This window comes from Piliocolobus tephrosceles, chromosome 2 (assembly GCF_002776525.5).
Source record: "Piliocolobus tephrosceles isolate RC106 chromosome 2, ASM277652v3, whole genome shotgun sequence".
In the NCBI taxonomy this organism is placed as follows: domain Eukaryota; kingdom Metazoa; phylum Chordata; class Mammalia; order Primates; family Cercopithecidae; genus Piliocolobus; species Piliocolobus tephrosceles.
In genome coordinates, this window is record NC_045435.1 from 6,854,688 (window position 1) to 6,871,899 (window position 17,212).

Below are 17,212 nucleotides of genomic sequence, written 5' to 3' on the forward strand. Positions count from 1 at the left end.
ATATGAATTACATAGAAAGACTTGAGTTGAACAAAGCATTGGGGAGTGGGGAGAATGTGTTGGGACATGAAGGTTGCAGAGTTACAATGAGACAAAAACAGATGATATAGGAAATGCCAATAAAGAAAAGGTTTCTTTTGCCTTTCATTCAAAAAAGGCATATTCTGTTTTTGCCCTGATGATGGAGTATGAGCAGTGGCTAATGCAGCAGGAAACTGACTCTTTATTCAGCTGCTTCACTACTGCCAGGGCAACCTTCGGTTGCCAGCGAAATTCCAACTGAGAACTCCCAACCTCTCTAGACAAAGAATTGAGACTTGTCATAAACTGTAATAACAGTACAGTATGTAATTGCACATATTAACATTAGCCCTAGAAACTTCCCATCCTGCCTTATAACAGTTAATTTTTATGTCTTTGCTACTTAGCATGATCCTCAGTCCAACAGCGTTTGGCATCACCCAGGAACTTGTTGAAAAGGCAGAACCTGGGCTCCACTCTAGATCTATTGAAACAAGATCTGCTTTCCAACAAGATGCCCAGGCGATATGAACATTAAAATTTTTGTTTTTGTTTTTTGAGATGGAGTTTGCTCTTGTCGCCCAGGCTGGAGTGCAATGATGCGATCTCGGCTCACTACAACCTTTGCCTCCTGGGTTCAAACGATTCTCCTGCCTCAGCCCCCTGAGTAGCTGAGATTACAGGCACCTGCCACCATGCCTGGCTAATTTTTGTATTGAACATTAAAGTTTGAGAAGCACTACCTTATCAATGTAGTCTAGAATGTTTTTACATGGTGCTGGTAAGAATCATTGGGTGTAGTCAGTTATAGCACCATGGACCTCAAATCGATACAAGATCGATTTTTCAAAGTGGGTAGTTAAGTATCTCTTGTTTCTGCTAATGTGCAACACTTCCACTTCTAGTGTGAGTGTTCTGTGGCATCTTCCTAACTTATGTTAACTTTCAAATTAAAATTTTATAACGCATGTATTACCTGTGATTTAAAGAGTGGTATATTTATACAGGCCTTTTATTTCAGCCTTTGTTTCTTTTGATTTTGTGCAAATTTACATGTGTACTAACGTTCTATTTCCCATTTAGTTTCAACATACATAATAGGTATTTTATTTTCCAATTACTCACACAGCTTCCTAAAGCAACTATTTTGAGAACTGAGACAAGAGACAGGTAGAGATAGTGTTTACATGGTGGTCCACAAGATCCTGAATCCCATTTTTAGTTGCAGTATCTTTTGAAGGAACATCGTATAGGTTGGTGCAAACATAATTGCAGTTTTTGCCATCACTTCTAATGGTTTTGCCATTACTTTTAATGGCAAAAACCACAATTACATTTGTACCAACCTAGTATTTTTAGCTGATATTAATGACATTATTACAGCTAAATGAGCACATTCTGTTTTCTCTGTTGGCGTATGATGCATCTATATTTACTATATCAGTTCCTTTCAGCCAAAGACCAGCAGAACACACTTGTAGTTGAACAAATTTATATCTGTTTACTTATTACAATGATGGAGAACACAGACCATGATGAACTGGGGGACTCTCTTAGAAGATGATAGAGAAGACTTACTGTAAGAGTTTGTCTTGTGTTAAATGATGGAGGGAAGGGTCCAAGGCAGTAAAACTTTGCTCTGATTGTGGGAGTAATTCTGTGATTGAATGTCTTCATAATTCTTCATTAGAAGGCAAGACCAGCAGAGGGAAGCTAAAGCTGTGACTGGTTGAGAAGCCACATCTGCTCGTATTAGCCAGAAGGTGGGGAGGGTAATGTTTGTGCTTTGGGTGATGTTCATGTTTTTGTCTGTGTGCCACATAATTACAGACTGGTCTTGTTTTTGTCTTGATCCATCAGGATCACAGAGTGGTCTTGTCTGATACTGGTGTCCTTTGGAATTGTTGATGTTCAACAGGAGAAACACCACAGCCTACCTGTGGGTACTAGACCAGCTCCTGGATGCCAGGGGCTGCTTTTCTCTTTATCAACCATTAAATGAGATTTATCGTACTTTTTGTAAAGTTTATTTTGCTTTACTGTTTTCTGGATTCGTTTTCAACATATTCTGTGTCAGAAAATCAGAATATGTGTACTCAAAAAGATTTCTGTACCATTCTTGGATATAAAGACTCTATGAAAATTCTAACTTGCACACTGAATATTGAAATTCCTGGGTCATTTCAATAGTTTTTGGCAACCCAGGGACAGAATATTTGAAGTCTGGAATATCCCAGGAAATCTGAGATGTGTAGTCATCAAATACATTCTTCCTGCTTTCAGTCTATGTGTCCTGATCTGTCATTAGTGCTGCATTTTGTGATTTCATTATTTGGAATTGTATTTTGCATTAAACCTTCTATAAAGTATGTTGAAGTGAAATTGATTGATTTTGATTCCCTTGGCAAATCTCACTTTCCTTAAAATATATAAAGGTAATCATGAAAATCTTCTCTAATTATGTATCATAATATAAAATTATTTATAAATTTAGTATCTAAAGGAAGTTGGCCACACTTTAGAATTTAGCTGCTTGTGACAGTCTTTCATGAAAAGTCAATCTTTCTGATGATGCAATAAAATTGGTTTCATGTTTTATTGGAAAGTAGCCAGTTAACTATAATCTCAGTGCTGTTAAGGAGCAAGCTCTAGAAAAGTTCTCAGTATCTTCCATTCAGATGAATTGTGCATGTGCATGTACGTGCACCCGCTTATTGGATCATTTCTCTACTGGAATACAATAATTTGTGTTTGCATAGCAATTTTATTCTAGGAGATTCAAGGGGCTATTATCTACCATCATATTGAGACTTCCAAAGTCCCTAGAAACTGGCAGAATTATTGTCTTTTATCTTAAAGTGATACAAGAGGAACTTAACTCTGAATGGGTTAGAGGGGGAAAAATTAGGCTCATTCATTTCTTTCCTAAACTTTTATTCAAGAAACCACTCCAGGTTAAAAGTAAAGCAATGACCTATAGCTTGCTCTGAAAATTTGAAAACAGCTTCTACAACTGAGGAAATTAAATGTTATTACTGGGGCCATGTGCCTTCCGGATATGGTATATAAGAAACATCACATGATCTGCGAGAGGCCAGCCAGTCCCTGAAGCTTATTCTCATTGTGAATGTGATCGCAAATCTGTGAGCTCTAAGGTGAGATAGAGCTAGGTTAATAACCAGCTCAACTACCAGTTAAATAACTTGTTCCATCTATAAAATGGAAATGAGGTATAAATTTTTCACCAGGTGGTTACATCTTAGAAATAATGTATAAGTTACTTAATATAATGCACAATATATAAAGGGGTGCCTTATTTTCATTTTCGTAATACAATGAAATATTGCATTGGCTGGCACCCCTTCACATCATAGTGTTTATCCCAACTTCCTGAATTGCTACATATAATCAATAATCGCAATTCTGCTTTTAAATTATTTAATAAAAGATGAGAGAAGAAAAAAAACTCTAAGCTCATATATATACAATCATACCAAATGATCTATGGGTCTTCATTTCACTTGTAAAAAAAAGTTCGAGAATGGAAAAGATATGCAGTATTTACTCAGAGGTCGTGCCACCCCTTGGGAATAGCCTAATGACCTCTTACCCCTGTGACAAGGATGGTAAATCATATTACATAGTCTCTCTCTTCAGTTACGGTGGCAGCATGAATCACTCCATAAACTGGGCTCTGAGGTCCTTCTTGGATCAATGAGCAAAATAATGCCACTATCAACTTGCTGTGTTTTCTGGGGCACCAGGGAAGGAGAAGCAGCATAAATGCCATGTATTTATCATACCACAGATGGGCGTGTGCATGACTTCTAAAGACTTAATATGGGTTAGGGAGTTATGCGGAAATGAGCTTTTTGTTTCTAGTTTGATAATGCCATGACTGTTAAGCCTCCTTAATTTACTTGATCATAACCTTAAAAGACCATCATTGAGTACCAGGAGAGTTTCCAAAGCAAATAAAGACAATGGTTGCAAACCCATTAATTTGAAGTGTTTATTTTCATCCTTAGGAAATCCTCCTGCCTGTTCTCCCAAGTGTCCAGAAAAACCAAACGTTGCTCCAGCTTTACTGTTACTTGTTACTAAGCTGCTGCTGCTTCTGGTATAATTTCCTCTTGAACCATATACAGTTATCTTGCAGAGAGTTTCTTTGATGGAGAGAACCAAGCATGGTCAGCTTCAGTTTTACCATCAGATTTTTCTTTGCGAGCTTCCTTTAGGAGGTCACCACTAATTATTTTCAGTGTTAAATTCTTACAGTACTTTGTAGAACTAGAATAAATTGCATATGTATTGAGCTCTATGTATCATTTCAAGGCTTGAAAGCTGCAGCCATCAGCATGCCCAAGGAGTAGCGGAATGGTTAGAAAGTTTTGGCAGCAGGCGGTTTGCTAAGAGTGGTTAAAAAGAAGTAAACACATAAGGATATGCTCATTTGTCATCTGTCTGCCCTGTAAGGTGTTGATTAGCACAGATCTGGCCCACCCAACTGGATTGAGCTCAAAAGAGGAGAAAACGAAGGAGTGGGTAGTGGTGTGGATGCTTTGAGAACAGGAAAACAGATTTCAGGTATAGCAGATGGTTTTTAGATTCACTGTGGCTTTGAAGAGATTTATATCTTCAGCCTTTAATTTTATTTTATGAACCTTTTAATGAATATTTTCTTGAAGGCAATATTTTCACAAATTTCAGGGCCAACTAGAAAGGTATTTTGTTTTTCCACTAACTGAAGAAAGCATTATCAATGTATTTAAGTGGTACTGAGAACTCTGTGTGTGGTATTGTTTTTCTTCTCTAGCTACTTGCTGTATTTTCTCATTGCTCCTTCATATACTTTTTTAGAATTCCATTTCCATGACAGGGTATGTCTACACAAGTGTATGCCAGGTATTTGTGTAGTAGAGGAAGAGATTTGTATGCACACACTTGCACATCATAACATAATTAAAGGACATGTTTTCATTTATTCTCCAAACTAAGCCAGAAAGTTATCCTTACTAAGAGCTTAAGCTACCCAACCGTCAAACTCACTGTTACTATTTATTGTTATGGACATTTTGCAGATTAATTCTGCTGAGTATCCACCATGTACCAGTTTCTGGATTAAGTAAGTCTTGACGAGCATAATGAGCATGATAGATACAATTTCTCCATTAGTGAGGTCTTTTGTCTAAGAGTTAATGTTAAAAAGGAAGTTTTCACATAGTTACTAATATTCAGAGAATTGGAGTAAGATAAAGTCTTGATCATTTGAAATGGCTTGCGTTTTCCAGAGCAATATCAGGGCATTTTTACTGGGGACTTTGTATCTAGTCAGTTTTTCAAAGTAAAACTAAAATGTATTATCAACAAAACATAATTTAGGACTGGGCACAGTGGCTCATGCCTGTAATCCCAGCACTTGGGGAGGCCAAGGTGGGTGGATCATGAGGCCAGGAGTTCAAGACCAACCTGGCCAACATGGTGAAACCCTGTCTCTACCGAAAATGCAAAAAATTAGCCAGGCATGGTGGCACACACATGTAATCGCAGCTACTCAGGAGGCTGAGGCAGGAGAATCGCTTGAACCTGGGAGGCGGAGGTTACAGTGAGCTGAGATCGTGCCATTTCACTCTAGCCTGGGTGACAGAGCAAAACTCCATCTTGAGAAAATATAAAATAAAAACCTAATTTAAGAAAGTAGTTTTAAGAAGGTATAGAGCAAATGGTAGTGCATGTTATTTCATATTATTTTTTCCTCTGGAAAATCTGAAAGTAAAACTTAGTTATGAATGTAAGTCATTACTATTTTTTGATATAAATTAATATTGCCTTTTATAACCTGTGAATTGAATTATCTATTTTATTTGTTACATTAGATTTAACCTACAACTTTTGGTCCCATGTATGTTCTGTGAATGCAAAATCAGGAATACTGCTTAATGTCATATAGCTGTAGCATTTCACCCACTACAATAAGCATAGTGATAGAAGTTTGCCTCTAAGTAACAATGCATGACAATTTACAGGCTACCATACAGAAAGGTTCACCCTTAACACTTGACTACTTATCAATTTTATAGCTAGTGTAGCTTTTAGAAACCAGGCCTAACAATTTCATGAATATTTCTCAGGTATAGGCATGTATATAGAAGGGTTTTATAAAGATATCAAGAGCTGTTGATTTTTAGAGAGCTTTTCAAAGAACTCTGTTTCAACACTGTACTCTCCCCCTGGCATCTCTTTACTTTTTTGTTGTTATTGAGATGGATTTGCTGTCGTGCAGGCTGGAGTGCAGTGGCGTGATCTTGGCTCACTGCAGCCTCTGCCTCCCAGGTTCAAGATATTCTCAAGATATCCCGAGTAGCTGGGACCACAGGTACCCGCCACCCCAAGCCTGGCTAATTTTTGTATTTTTTTTTAAGTGGAGACGGGGTTTCACTCTCCTGGCCAGGCTGGTCTCGAACTCCTGACCTCAAGGGATTTACCCACCTCAGCCTCCCAAAGTGTTTGGATTATAGACATGAGCCACTACGCCCAGGCAATCTCTTTACTTCTGAATCAAAAGATCTTGTTTAACTCATAAATGAAATGAGGTGTGGTATGCTGCTTAAAGCTGACGAAACAACATAAAACTTTTAGTGGCATATGTGCCTTTTTAGCACTCTTTTTCTTTCCTACTCTTGGAAACTACAGAAATAGAAATATTAAAAACAAAGTATGCTGGCAAATGTCTTATTTTTGTCTTAAGTGTATTTGATAAAATGTTTAGAAGTTAAGGGATCCCTGAAAATTGGGAACTTCCCCATTTGAGCCACAATTGCCAGAGGATGATGGAAGAAGGGCTTCCTTCCCCAGTAAGTGCCTTATGGGAATATCGAGGGGAGATGGATGCCTGGCTTGGAGCCTCCTGATTAAAAAGAAATTGTAAATATGAAAAATAAGTTTAAAAAATTGAGTAAATATCATAAATACAAACTGTAGGAAAATCGGTCCAATGTCACTAGATGGAAGGGAGCTTTAGGAGTTAGGATAACAAAGACAGTCATAACATTTTTCAAAAGCAACAACAGAAATAAATAAGCCATTAACTCATAATTTCTTACCTAGTGTGAGAGGATTAAATACAAGTTGGCAAAGTTTTTATTATTTTGTAGGCGATAGAGCTGGTCTTGCTAGATCTATGACTTGAAATTGGCTGAAAATAAGCATGTCAGAAATTACTGGCACTTTTGATCTTTAAAAAACTTAGTCATTCGTATCTGACCTTTTAAAAGTACAAGGCTAAAGAAAACTTGACATTACAGTATAATAGATGCATTCTCAGAATGTGTGCATATTTTTAACTCACAATATTCTTGCTATTTTTGAGGATTTTGTGAAACAGTAGATTCATCTTCACACATTGCAATGTTTCCTGCCTCTTTAGTATGTAGTACAATATAAATGCTGTCTACTTTCAGAGGATGTCACATGGTCTGATATTATCTTTCTTACAGCTTCAACCAGCAATGGTTCAAAATCATTAAATTGCCAATGAATTACAAGTGACCCCAATGACTATGTCTTCCTGTGAACTCCCTTTTTCTTGATTTCTGTGCTGCCATTTTGAATGAGCAAGAAAAGCAACATCTACCTCATAATAATTCATGCGTTCTCTATATTCCTCATGACCATAGTAACAGCTCTTTGTATGTGAAAGAGAACACTTTGTTATGCTGTTTTTGCTTGCAGGTTCAACTCTTATGTGAACATGAAAATTATCCCCTTATTAAAATAGTTCAATCTTTATGTTTAAGCTCATCCTACTTTCCCTCATATAGAATAGAAAATTTATCTTTAAACGCACCCAAACTCAAGAAAGGCTCATGGCTCCATGGAGAAGTACAGAAAGCTGCCTCTAGGTAACATGTCAGGAGGGGATGGTGCCAAAAGAGAATCCTGGTTTTAGCCCTGATGTTCCTGGTCCGGCTGAAGGAGAGGAAAATACACTGGATAGGACAATTTCAGTGTGTGACCACTGGCAGATGTCTTCATGCTATAAACCTCAACTTCATTATCTAGAAAATGGAGATAACCTCTCGTTATCTATAAAGTGGGGCTACTGCCTACCTCACCTCTTTCTCAGGGATGTTAAGAGGGTTCAATAAGTTGATGTATGAGAAAGTCTCTGCAAACTATGAAGTGCTGTCCAAACATAAGATATCATAACAGTAACCTTTACTAAGCTTAACAGTAACTTTTACTAAACTTTTACTATTGCTTAGTCTAGAAAGACTTTGGGCAAATCGCCTCAATGGGACTGCTGTTTCCTTCTTTAGAAATCTCTCCCCAAACTGCCATCTGACTTTATTTATGTTTATACTCTTTGCAGCTCTTTGATTTACAGCTGGCACTGCATGATTATAAATATATAGTACTATGTTCTCATCACCCTGGAGGCCAGCATCAGGGCTCACTATATAAAATCCTGCAAGACGAGTTTCGGTAATTGCTTACATGTTAGTGACAAGGCTGGCAGCCTGGAGCCAAAATGCACCAGCACCTACATAAAACTGTCCTTCAACCAGCATTACAACATGTCATGCAATCTTTCTAAATTAATCAAATTTAACCTCTCTTGTTTTGTCTTTTTTTTTTTTTTTTTTTTTTTTTTTAAAGCAACTTACGATGTTTTCTCAAGCCCTACAACATCAGATGAGCCTGAGATATCAGAGTCCTACACAGGTATACCCGGCCTCTCAATTCTGTCTTTGGATCCCAGGTGTTCCAACACTTGCTGGTTCTTCCTTTAGTTTTTCGCAGAGTGGAAAACTGTGCCCTCTGGAGATCTGCATGGGAGAAATTTCCACCTGTGTCAGGGGGATGTGTTCTACCCACTCCTCCCGTAGAGTGATTCGTTCTTTACATCTCTCAGTAAATAAGCTCTGTCACATAAGGGAGATGCAGAGAGATTTGGTTGCCACTGAGGAAAAGTAAGGTAATAGCTTATCACTGTATGGTTCAGAATCACCATAAAAAGGTCTTTGAGTTGATAGAGGGTTTTGTCTAGAGCAGTAGTTCTCAAATGGGGGATAATTTTCTACTCCCATCCCTTCCCCAGCATATTTGCTAATGTTGAGACATTTTTGGTTGTCACAACTTGGGGAAGCACTACTAGCATCTAGTGGGTAGAGATCGGGGGTGCTGCTGAACCCCTGCAGTACATGGGGTAGCCTCCCACAGCACAGATTGTCCCACAGACCCTAATTGTCAATAGTGCTAGCGTGAGAAACCTTGCTGTAGAACAGTCACGTAATTCGTTTGACTGTAGCAGTTCAATTGGGTCTAATATTTGGCATTAATATTACTGACCCATCTATAGGGAGTTACCTCAGTCCGACAGCTCCTTTCAGCAAATGTTTATCAAACACCTAGTAAACTGGGTACTGTAGGAGATTCAAAGGGAGTAAGACTGGTTTCTGCCAGGTATAGATATATGTCTAATATTTTTTGTATGTATAACATTATTTGTGTCATGGTAAATAAAGATGAATAATTTTAAAGAGCAGAAAATGAAACAATGAAATAGAATGTGAGTGGTGGGTTCAGTTAGCATTTATGAAACAAAATGGAGGAAACCAGAAAAACCCATTGAAAACCAGTTGAATGTATAAAACACTGTTTAATCATGGTTTCTAATATTTAAAGTGTGTATGTTTTTTAAAGTGAGCTCATCTTCAACTCCTAATGTATCACTAGTTTTAAAATGTGGGCCAGCAATCCCTCAAGTATTCTTGATATTTTCCTTCATATGGGGCATAATTTATTACTCACTAATTTGTATTTTATTCCTGGGGCCTTCTACTGCTTTTATAAATGTTGACATTTATTCCAACAGCAACAAGTGATCGTATTCTGGATTCTGTCCCACCTAAAACTTCTAGAACTCTTGAACAGCCAAGGGCAACACTGGGTAATGTTTTTAACAGAAAAATCATGCTTTATTTTCCATCAAAAAAATTCATGTGAATGCCTTTCTTCCAAATGACTATTTCATTCCATCACATCTAATCATTTGTCTATCCTATTTCTTAATATACACATCTCTATATTTTTAAATACAGTCATCTTTTATGTTCCATTTAGGGCTCTATTTTATTTTTTTGAGCTGTAATAGATAATATTTTCCCTATCCTTTTAGTTGTGAAAGCTTTGAAAACTGCATGGACGTCATCACCTGCACCATCTCACCTCACATGTTTGTGGCCTGTGTCACTTTACTTCCATGCATCAAGTCTGCCTGAAGTCACCTACTGAACAAGCATCATTCCAGCCTTTTCCCTACTTTCAATCAGAATTGTATTCACTAGCTTTCAAGACTACATGCATTTTTCATCTTTAATCATGTACTTGTGGCATGTGCTTTATACCATCTAAAAGCATGTTAAAATTCTTCAAATACCTCATTTTAACTGGGATTATTTGATGGGATGGGGTGTTTGTGCTTTCAGCTCCAAGAGAAACACCATTTGTTCCTCAAAAACTGGAAATCTTGACCAGTCCAGCAATGCAGCCTACAACACCTGGTAACTAGTGACATTTATGTAGTTATATGCATTGATGAAACAGGTAATGTGACAAGTCATGTTGGTCATTTCAGAATTTCGTTTTTCTTTTGTTTGTTTTTGCTAAATATTTCCCTCCAGTCTCTACCATGAAATTCTTCAAAGAATCTGACTTATCTATCATACTTAGCCTTACGATTGTCCTTAAAGAATTTTCACAATCCTGATGTCTATATATTTTGAGGAATTGTTTCCTTCCAACTCTTCTTTCAACTTTGCCAGCTGGAAAATAGCAGCAGAATTATAGATAATTATTTCAAAATACATTCCTTCTACTTAGCACACCTAGGTATCATTTGATCAAAGTATTTTACCCGAAGTAGTCTAAGTATAGGGAGCACCCAGTAGGCTTTGCAGTCCTGGACAAGCTGAAGAAAGATGGGTAAAGAGAGGTAGCGCAACCTACATTTTATAATGGAAAATTGTTGAAATAGCAAAGTTCATTAATTCTTGGTGGGGATAGTAAAGAGCTACAGAATTAAAGTTCTAGACCAGATGTGGTGCCTCACACCTACAGGTGTGGTGTCTGGGCCGGATGTGGTGCCTCACACCTCCCAGCACTTTGGGAAGTCAAGGCAGGCAGACTACAGGAGTTCAAGACCGGCATGGTCAACATGGTGAAACCCCATCTCTAGTGAAAATACAAAAATTAGCTGGGCGTGGTGGTGCACGCCTATAGTCTCAGCTACTCAGGAGACTGAGGCACAAGAATTGCTTGAACTTGGGAAACCGAAGTTACAGTGAGCCAAGGTTGCACCACGCACTCCAGCCTGGGCAACAGAGTGAGACTCTGTCTCAACAACAAAAAAGTAGTTCCAAATTTCCATTATTTGTGCTTCTCTCCTGCTATTCAATGTCATCCTTTTGAGTTCTTAATTGTATCTTGTGTTTTGAAATGCCTCAAGGGTGCTCACTTCTGATACATTGAACTGAACAATGTATATCTTCAATTCTCATGTAGAAATTTTATACCTTTTGTCCCAGTCACTGCTTGTTTATTGAGCACCAACTATGTATAAAACAAGGTGTACTGGGCATTCCAGGGATACAAGGAAATATAAAGCAGTTCTTGTACTTGACGTTTGCAAATTTACAGGCACAACCTGATTGACCCCTGAAAAATATCATTTATCAAAGCAATATTAAATCTTCTTTCAGCTCCCCAGCAATCTACATCTATCCCTTCTACACCCAAACGACGCCCCCGGCCCAAACCACCAAGAACCAAACCTGGTAAATGTCTCTTTATCCTTGTGTGATATGTAATGCCAGATAGACGATGTCCATCTTCTTATAGTAAGAACGATAGCCAGGCGCAGTGGCTCACACCTGCAACTCCAGCATTTTGGGAGGCCAAGGCAGGAAGATTACTTGAGGCCAGGAGTTTGAGACCAGCCTGAGCAAGATAGTGAGACCCCATCTCTGCAAAACGTTTAAAAAATTAGCCAGGCGTGGTGTACTGCTTGAGCCCAGACGTTTGAGGCTGCAGTGGGCTATAATGGCACCACTGCACTCAAGCCTGGGCAACAGAGCAAAACCCTATCTCAAGAAAAAAAAGGATATATTTTATAGGTTAGTTTCTTTACAAAATTTGAGATTAACTAAAGATGAATAATTAATGATGCAAAATAACAAAACTCAAATGTCTCCAAAAGGGATTTACTGATAATTGTATTTTTGCATGTGAATTTTGGTAAAAACCTAGAAACAAGTCCAACTCATAGCAATACAGGGTGATACATGTAATTTGTTTTTTGGTGTGCATGTTTATTATAATGTTCACTAGGGTGAGGGTTCTTTTTTTTTTTTTTGGTACCTACTCTGTTTCCAATTTTTCACCAGGGCAATGGCTGAGTTAGAGAGGACACGACTTTTGTTTTCAAATAGATTATAACTTTGAGAAGATAAAACATAAAAATGACAGCACAACATACATTTACATAACTTATTTCTGAGACTATAATATTTGTGTAAGTGCTCCAAGAAAGAAGGAGTTGAAGATGCAGACCCCATAATACATGTAGGATTTAGAAGAAAAGGAGAAGGGAATAACATGTATTATAGCACAGAGTTTGGGTGGTACAGATGCTTAGTAACCCTCGAGGTCAATTCTTCATTGTCAAACAATGTACTCAGAATCATGCTTTACCAACTGGGCTTTGCTTATTCCATTATAAGATAAATGTAATTTTGTATGATGTATACTTCTGTGACAGTTTAAAAATTCCTCCTCACAACTTTTACTCATTGTATATTTTGACTACTAAATATGGCAGGATTTTAAACGGGTAATTTAGTTCCTCTTTAGAGGATATCTTTTTATTGTCTCTAGGATATTTCAATATTTTTTCCTTTCCATCACCAGAAAGAACCACAAGTGCTGGAACAATTACACCTAAAATTTCTAAAAGCCCTGAACCTACATGGACAACACCGGGTAATAACGATATGTCCTTAGTAGACGTATTGCTTCATTTCACCATCGAAAATCCAGTACCCCAGCTTTTATGTAACGTCTGTGAGCTATTAAGATATTCAGAATGGCTCATTTGAACAGTGTGGCCCATCGCAGAGACTGCAGCAACTCCATGGCTATTGTGGTTGTGGCTAGCTGGCCCCACAGTTAGTAGATCTGAACTCAGCCGTCAGATGTCATTCTGTGCCAGCCTTTGAATAATTGCTGCTTCCTTGTCATCTATCCAGTCATTGTATTTGAAGTTGAATCTTGTATACCGTTCTCTTTTTCTTTTATTTTTTAGTAAGACTCTCAAGTTTAACTTGAGACTTCATTTGGAAAAACAACTTTTAATTGTAATATTAGTAGAATTACTTTATGCTGCAGATCATAGCATTATACCTATTGGTGAATTTCTTTTAGAGTAGTTTTTTTTAATTATTAAAATGTGTTTAAGTAGACAGGCTCAAAGTGACAGATTCTGGAAATATTAGAAGAAAAAGAAAAACACCACCTTAAAATTGTATGCAGGAAGTTTAAATTTATTGTTGCATCTTCAAAAGACATGCACATCAGCTACTGGTTTGAATGATTTTAGATTTTTTTCCTTTTGATTTTATAAAGCTGATAAAAAATATAGCTGGTCTTAATACCTAGGTGAGGGGTTGGTAGGTGTAGCAAACCACCATGGCACAGGTTTACCTATGTAACAAACCTGCACATGCTGCACGTATGTCAGTGAATGTCAATTGTAAAACATGGTGGCTTTTTTTTCCTAGTGGTCAGACTTAGATGTGATTGAGAAATATGAAGTAAGGGTGCAAAATAATTAGACTGATTTTTTAAAATCATAGATTAAATAACTATCTTTACTTTGAATAGTTATTGTGACTATTTAGTAGCAATGCTATATTTGTTAGTTAAATATACTCCTGAAATGTTTTTTCTAAACAAAGTGAAAATTACTTCTCTGTGAATGGATCATGAAATATTCTTTTAACGGAGTATTTCCAAAATCTTCCAAGACAATGAGTTCATTCCACTTAATGTATAGTTTATTTCTAGGTTTTCTTTCTGTGCTTTTAGACACGGAAATGCCTAAATATTGATTTGTTTATTATTTTGTTTCTTTATTTTTCCAGCTCCCAGTAAAACACAATTTATTTCTTTGAAACCTAAAATCCCTCTCAGCCCAGAAGTGACACACACCAAACCTGGTAATTACCCTAAACTTTTTTGAATATTCCAAAAGTGGGGTTGAAAACAAGTTTTATGCAATTCTTTGGAGCAAGAATTTCTGATTTGTATTTTGATATTTGTTACATTTTTTCCATGAAAAGTGTAAGCATGCAATGAAATGATCTAATCATAAATAGCCAGTGTGATATCACAGCATTGCTCTGAGCAATGTTCATGAGCATCACAGAGAAAACACAGAAATGTAATGCTGTGAATGATTGAGAACTCCCTTGTCTAGTATGGCAAAATAGTTTCCAATACCAATGTTGACTGGAATTCTAATCACATAAACAATAGCCTTTCAGCTGGAAAGGGGAGAAGTGTTTCTGTCTTCTAAGAACTCTGCATTATTTTAGAGTTACTCAGTTCTCAGTCTAGAAGACCAGAAAGACCTGTATTTTCCTAATGCTCCAAGACTTCTAAATTGGAGCTTATTTCTGAACACTGACCTCTGTTTACTTCTTAGGAAGTTTTAGTAGTGTTTTCCTTAAAAAAAAAAAAAAAAGAAAGAAAGAAAGAAAGAAAGAAAAAAGTCTCCTTTTGCAGGAGGGGATCATTCTACATATATAATAATTTAAGACATAAAGATTGTGGAACATATTGGATGACCAAATCTTGGAGTTTTTTATCTATCTGTGATCCGTGTAGCAGTCTTAAATGCTGACTTATAAGATTGACTACAGGGAACCTTGTCACCACTCAGTGTCATCATTATCCAAATTTTAAACCCTTAGCTCTAGGAAGAAAATATTTCTCACTATAGTGTTTAATGGATTTTGAACTTGCATTTTCATTAATGGCATGTTTACAAAGTAGGATTATTAAAGCAAGAGATTTTCTGCTAAAGTGGGCATGATTCATTTTTGCAATGAAATGGCTAAGGAAGAAAAATGTAACTGCTTAAAGAAAGAATCCTCATTACTCCCTGTAAAGAAGCAGTGAGATTTCCAGGTGCAGATGCAGACTGAAGGAAATTAGGGATCAGGCAGAGGAAGTGTAGTTGACACTGTGACCATGGATGAGGTCTCCAAGTCAGAGAAATGGAATGAAAAATCTCACTCAGGTTTTTCGGAGAAAGAAACATAGCTAATAAAACGCAAAAGCCTTAATAGTGTTTTAAATCAAATAACTCTGACAGTTAACTTATGAGAGAAGGGTTTAATACATACTTATTTAAAAAACATGCTTAGAGAGCTTTGGGATAAAGTAGTAACTATGCTGTGTTTTGAACAGAGGACTATTACCAAGCAGATCATAAAATAGTACTGTTTGTTTGAGTCACCAAATTTAAATAAGGATTTCTCTCAAAGTAATTATTTCTGTTATTACAACATAAAATTGGAAATCATCAAAAATTTTCTCCAAACATTGGTTACAGTTGATATATGATAGATTACGTTATTCATTTCAGCGGTTTCTAAGAAAAGATTTCTGAGAGGAAATTCTTTAATACAAATGAGGGAGGAAGGTTATATTTTTATCATTGTAAGGTGTTTGAGCAAAAAGACTTCTTAATTTGACATTTCCTTTTAAAATGGGAAGAATTACTTGGAGACTAATGTGTTTACATTCCTTTGATTTCTTAATCATCAAAGAAAATCCACCCCTTTTCCTCTAACAGCAATGTAATGACTTCAGAATCCACACCTAGGCCTGTGCCAACTCAAATGGACCTTGAATGGTCCATAGCAACACAGGATGATGACTGGATCTCCACAAACTATTGCTTTGGTTTTAGCTTCTTAAATTATATTTATCTTTATTTAGGGCAGACCACCTTTATAGCTCTCCTAAAGATGTCTGTTTTTAGCCAAGGTTCGGAAGAGCAAATAAACCACCCAAAGCTTTTTGAGGCTTTTCCCAGCCCTCTCCACACACTCTTCTATTTTTCTGTTTCACTTTCCGTTACAGGCTCCTTTTCCTTTGGCTTTGCTTGCTGGTTAAATCAACGAGTAAAAATCCACATTGATTTGGGCTTGTTTTATAAGTACAATTCAGTGCATTTCTCAAAAACCACAGCCACCTACCATGTCTAACTTGTCTACCTCATCCAGTGGGACTTGTTTCCTTCGTGGTTTAATCTGTAAGCTTCTAAATGGACTGAAAATAAGGGAGTAGCCCCAATTACAGGTGTTTGTTTCACTTAGCTGTCTTCCAAGTGGATAGAATTGTTAATTGTTCTCATTCCTAGCCACACATGTGACTCAAATTTGTCTTTGTTTTGTGCTGAGATGAGTGACTTAGTCATTTACAGACCACTCAGCTTTGTTATGAAACATTTTATACCTGTACCCATAATACCTTATGATTGTCAAATAGAAGAAAGTCATACCAGAAGATATATTTGTTTTTACTAAACATAGACCTTTACTGTTTTTATGTGCAATTGACTTTGAAGCTTAATTGATGGAGTTCTATCGCTATTTGGTCTCAAACTCAGGAACTCAAAAATGCAGATTTTTCCTTATAATTTTAAAAGCAACGTTCTTTAATTTTTGTGAAATCTAAAACATGCAATGAGTAGCAAATTTTATTTTTTTCACACTTGTGGAAGGCAACTTCGTACGATCAAAAACATGAATTACAATCTTGAAGTTTCAAAATTTTTGTTTGCTATCTTCAGGTATGAATACTTATTTGATATTTATTATATTTCATGTATTGATGTTTATTTTCTTCTTGTCCTATAGCATCTGAGGTATCTAGACCTATACACACACTCTCTTACATATACACACATACAATTCCCTTTCTCTTTCTCACACTCTCTCACATACACACACTCTCCTTCTCCCACATACTCCTTCTTCTCTCCTTCCCTCACTCTCTGTCACACACACACACACACACACACACACACACACACACACACATCCCTCCATCCCTCTCTCCA

At 36.9% G+C, this 17,212-nt stretch overlaps 1 protein-coding gene across 10 annotated transcripts in view; it reads left to right on the forward strand.

Annotated features, from left to right (window-relative positions):
- Positions 1–17,212, forward strand: part of ABI3BP (ABI family member 3 binding protein) — a 251,566-nt gene that overhangs the window by 132,991 nt on the left and 101,363 nt on the right. For 9 of the 10 annotated variants that reach the window (XM_031935108.1, XM_031935109.1, XM_031935114.1 and 6 more), the window contains 6 exons: positions 8,680–8,745; positions 9,899–9,973; positions 10,512–10,586; positions 11,784–11,858; positions 12,991–13,062; positions 14,223–14,297. In XM_031935108.1, coding sequence (XP_031790968.1) covers positions 8,680–8,745; positions 9,899–9,973; positions 10,512–10,586; positions 11,784–11,858; positions 12,991–13,062; positions 14,223–14,297 — 438 coding nt within the window. The remainder of the gene's footprint in view (positions 1–8,679; positions 8,746–9,898; positions 9,974–10,511; positions 10,587–11,783; positions 11,859–12,990; positions 13,063–14,222; positions 14,298–17,212) is intronic. The other variant, XM_023212125.2, reaches the window with a different exon arrangement.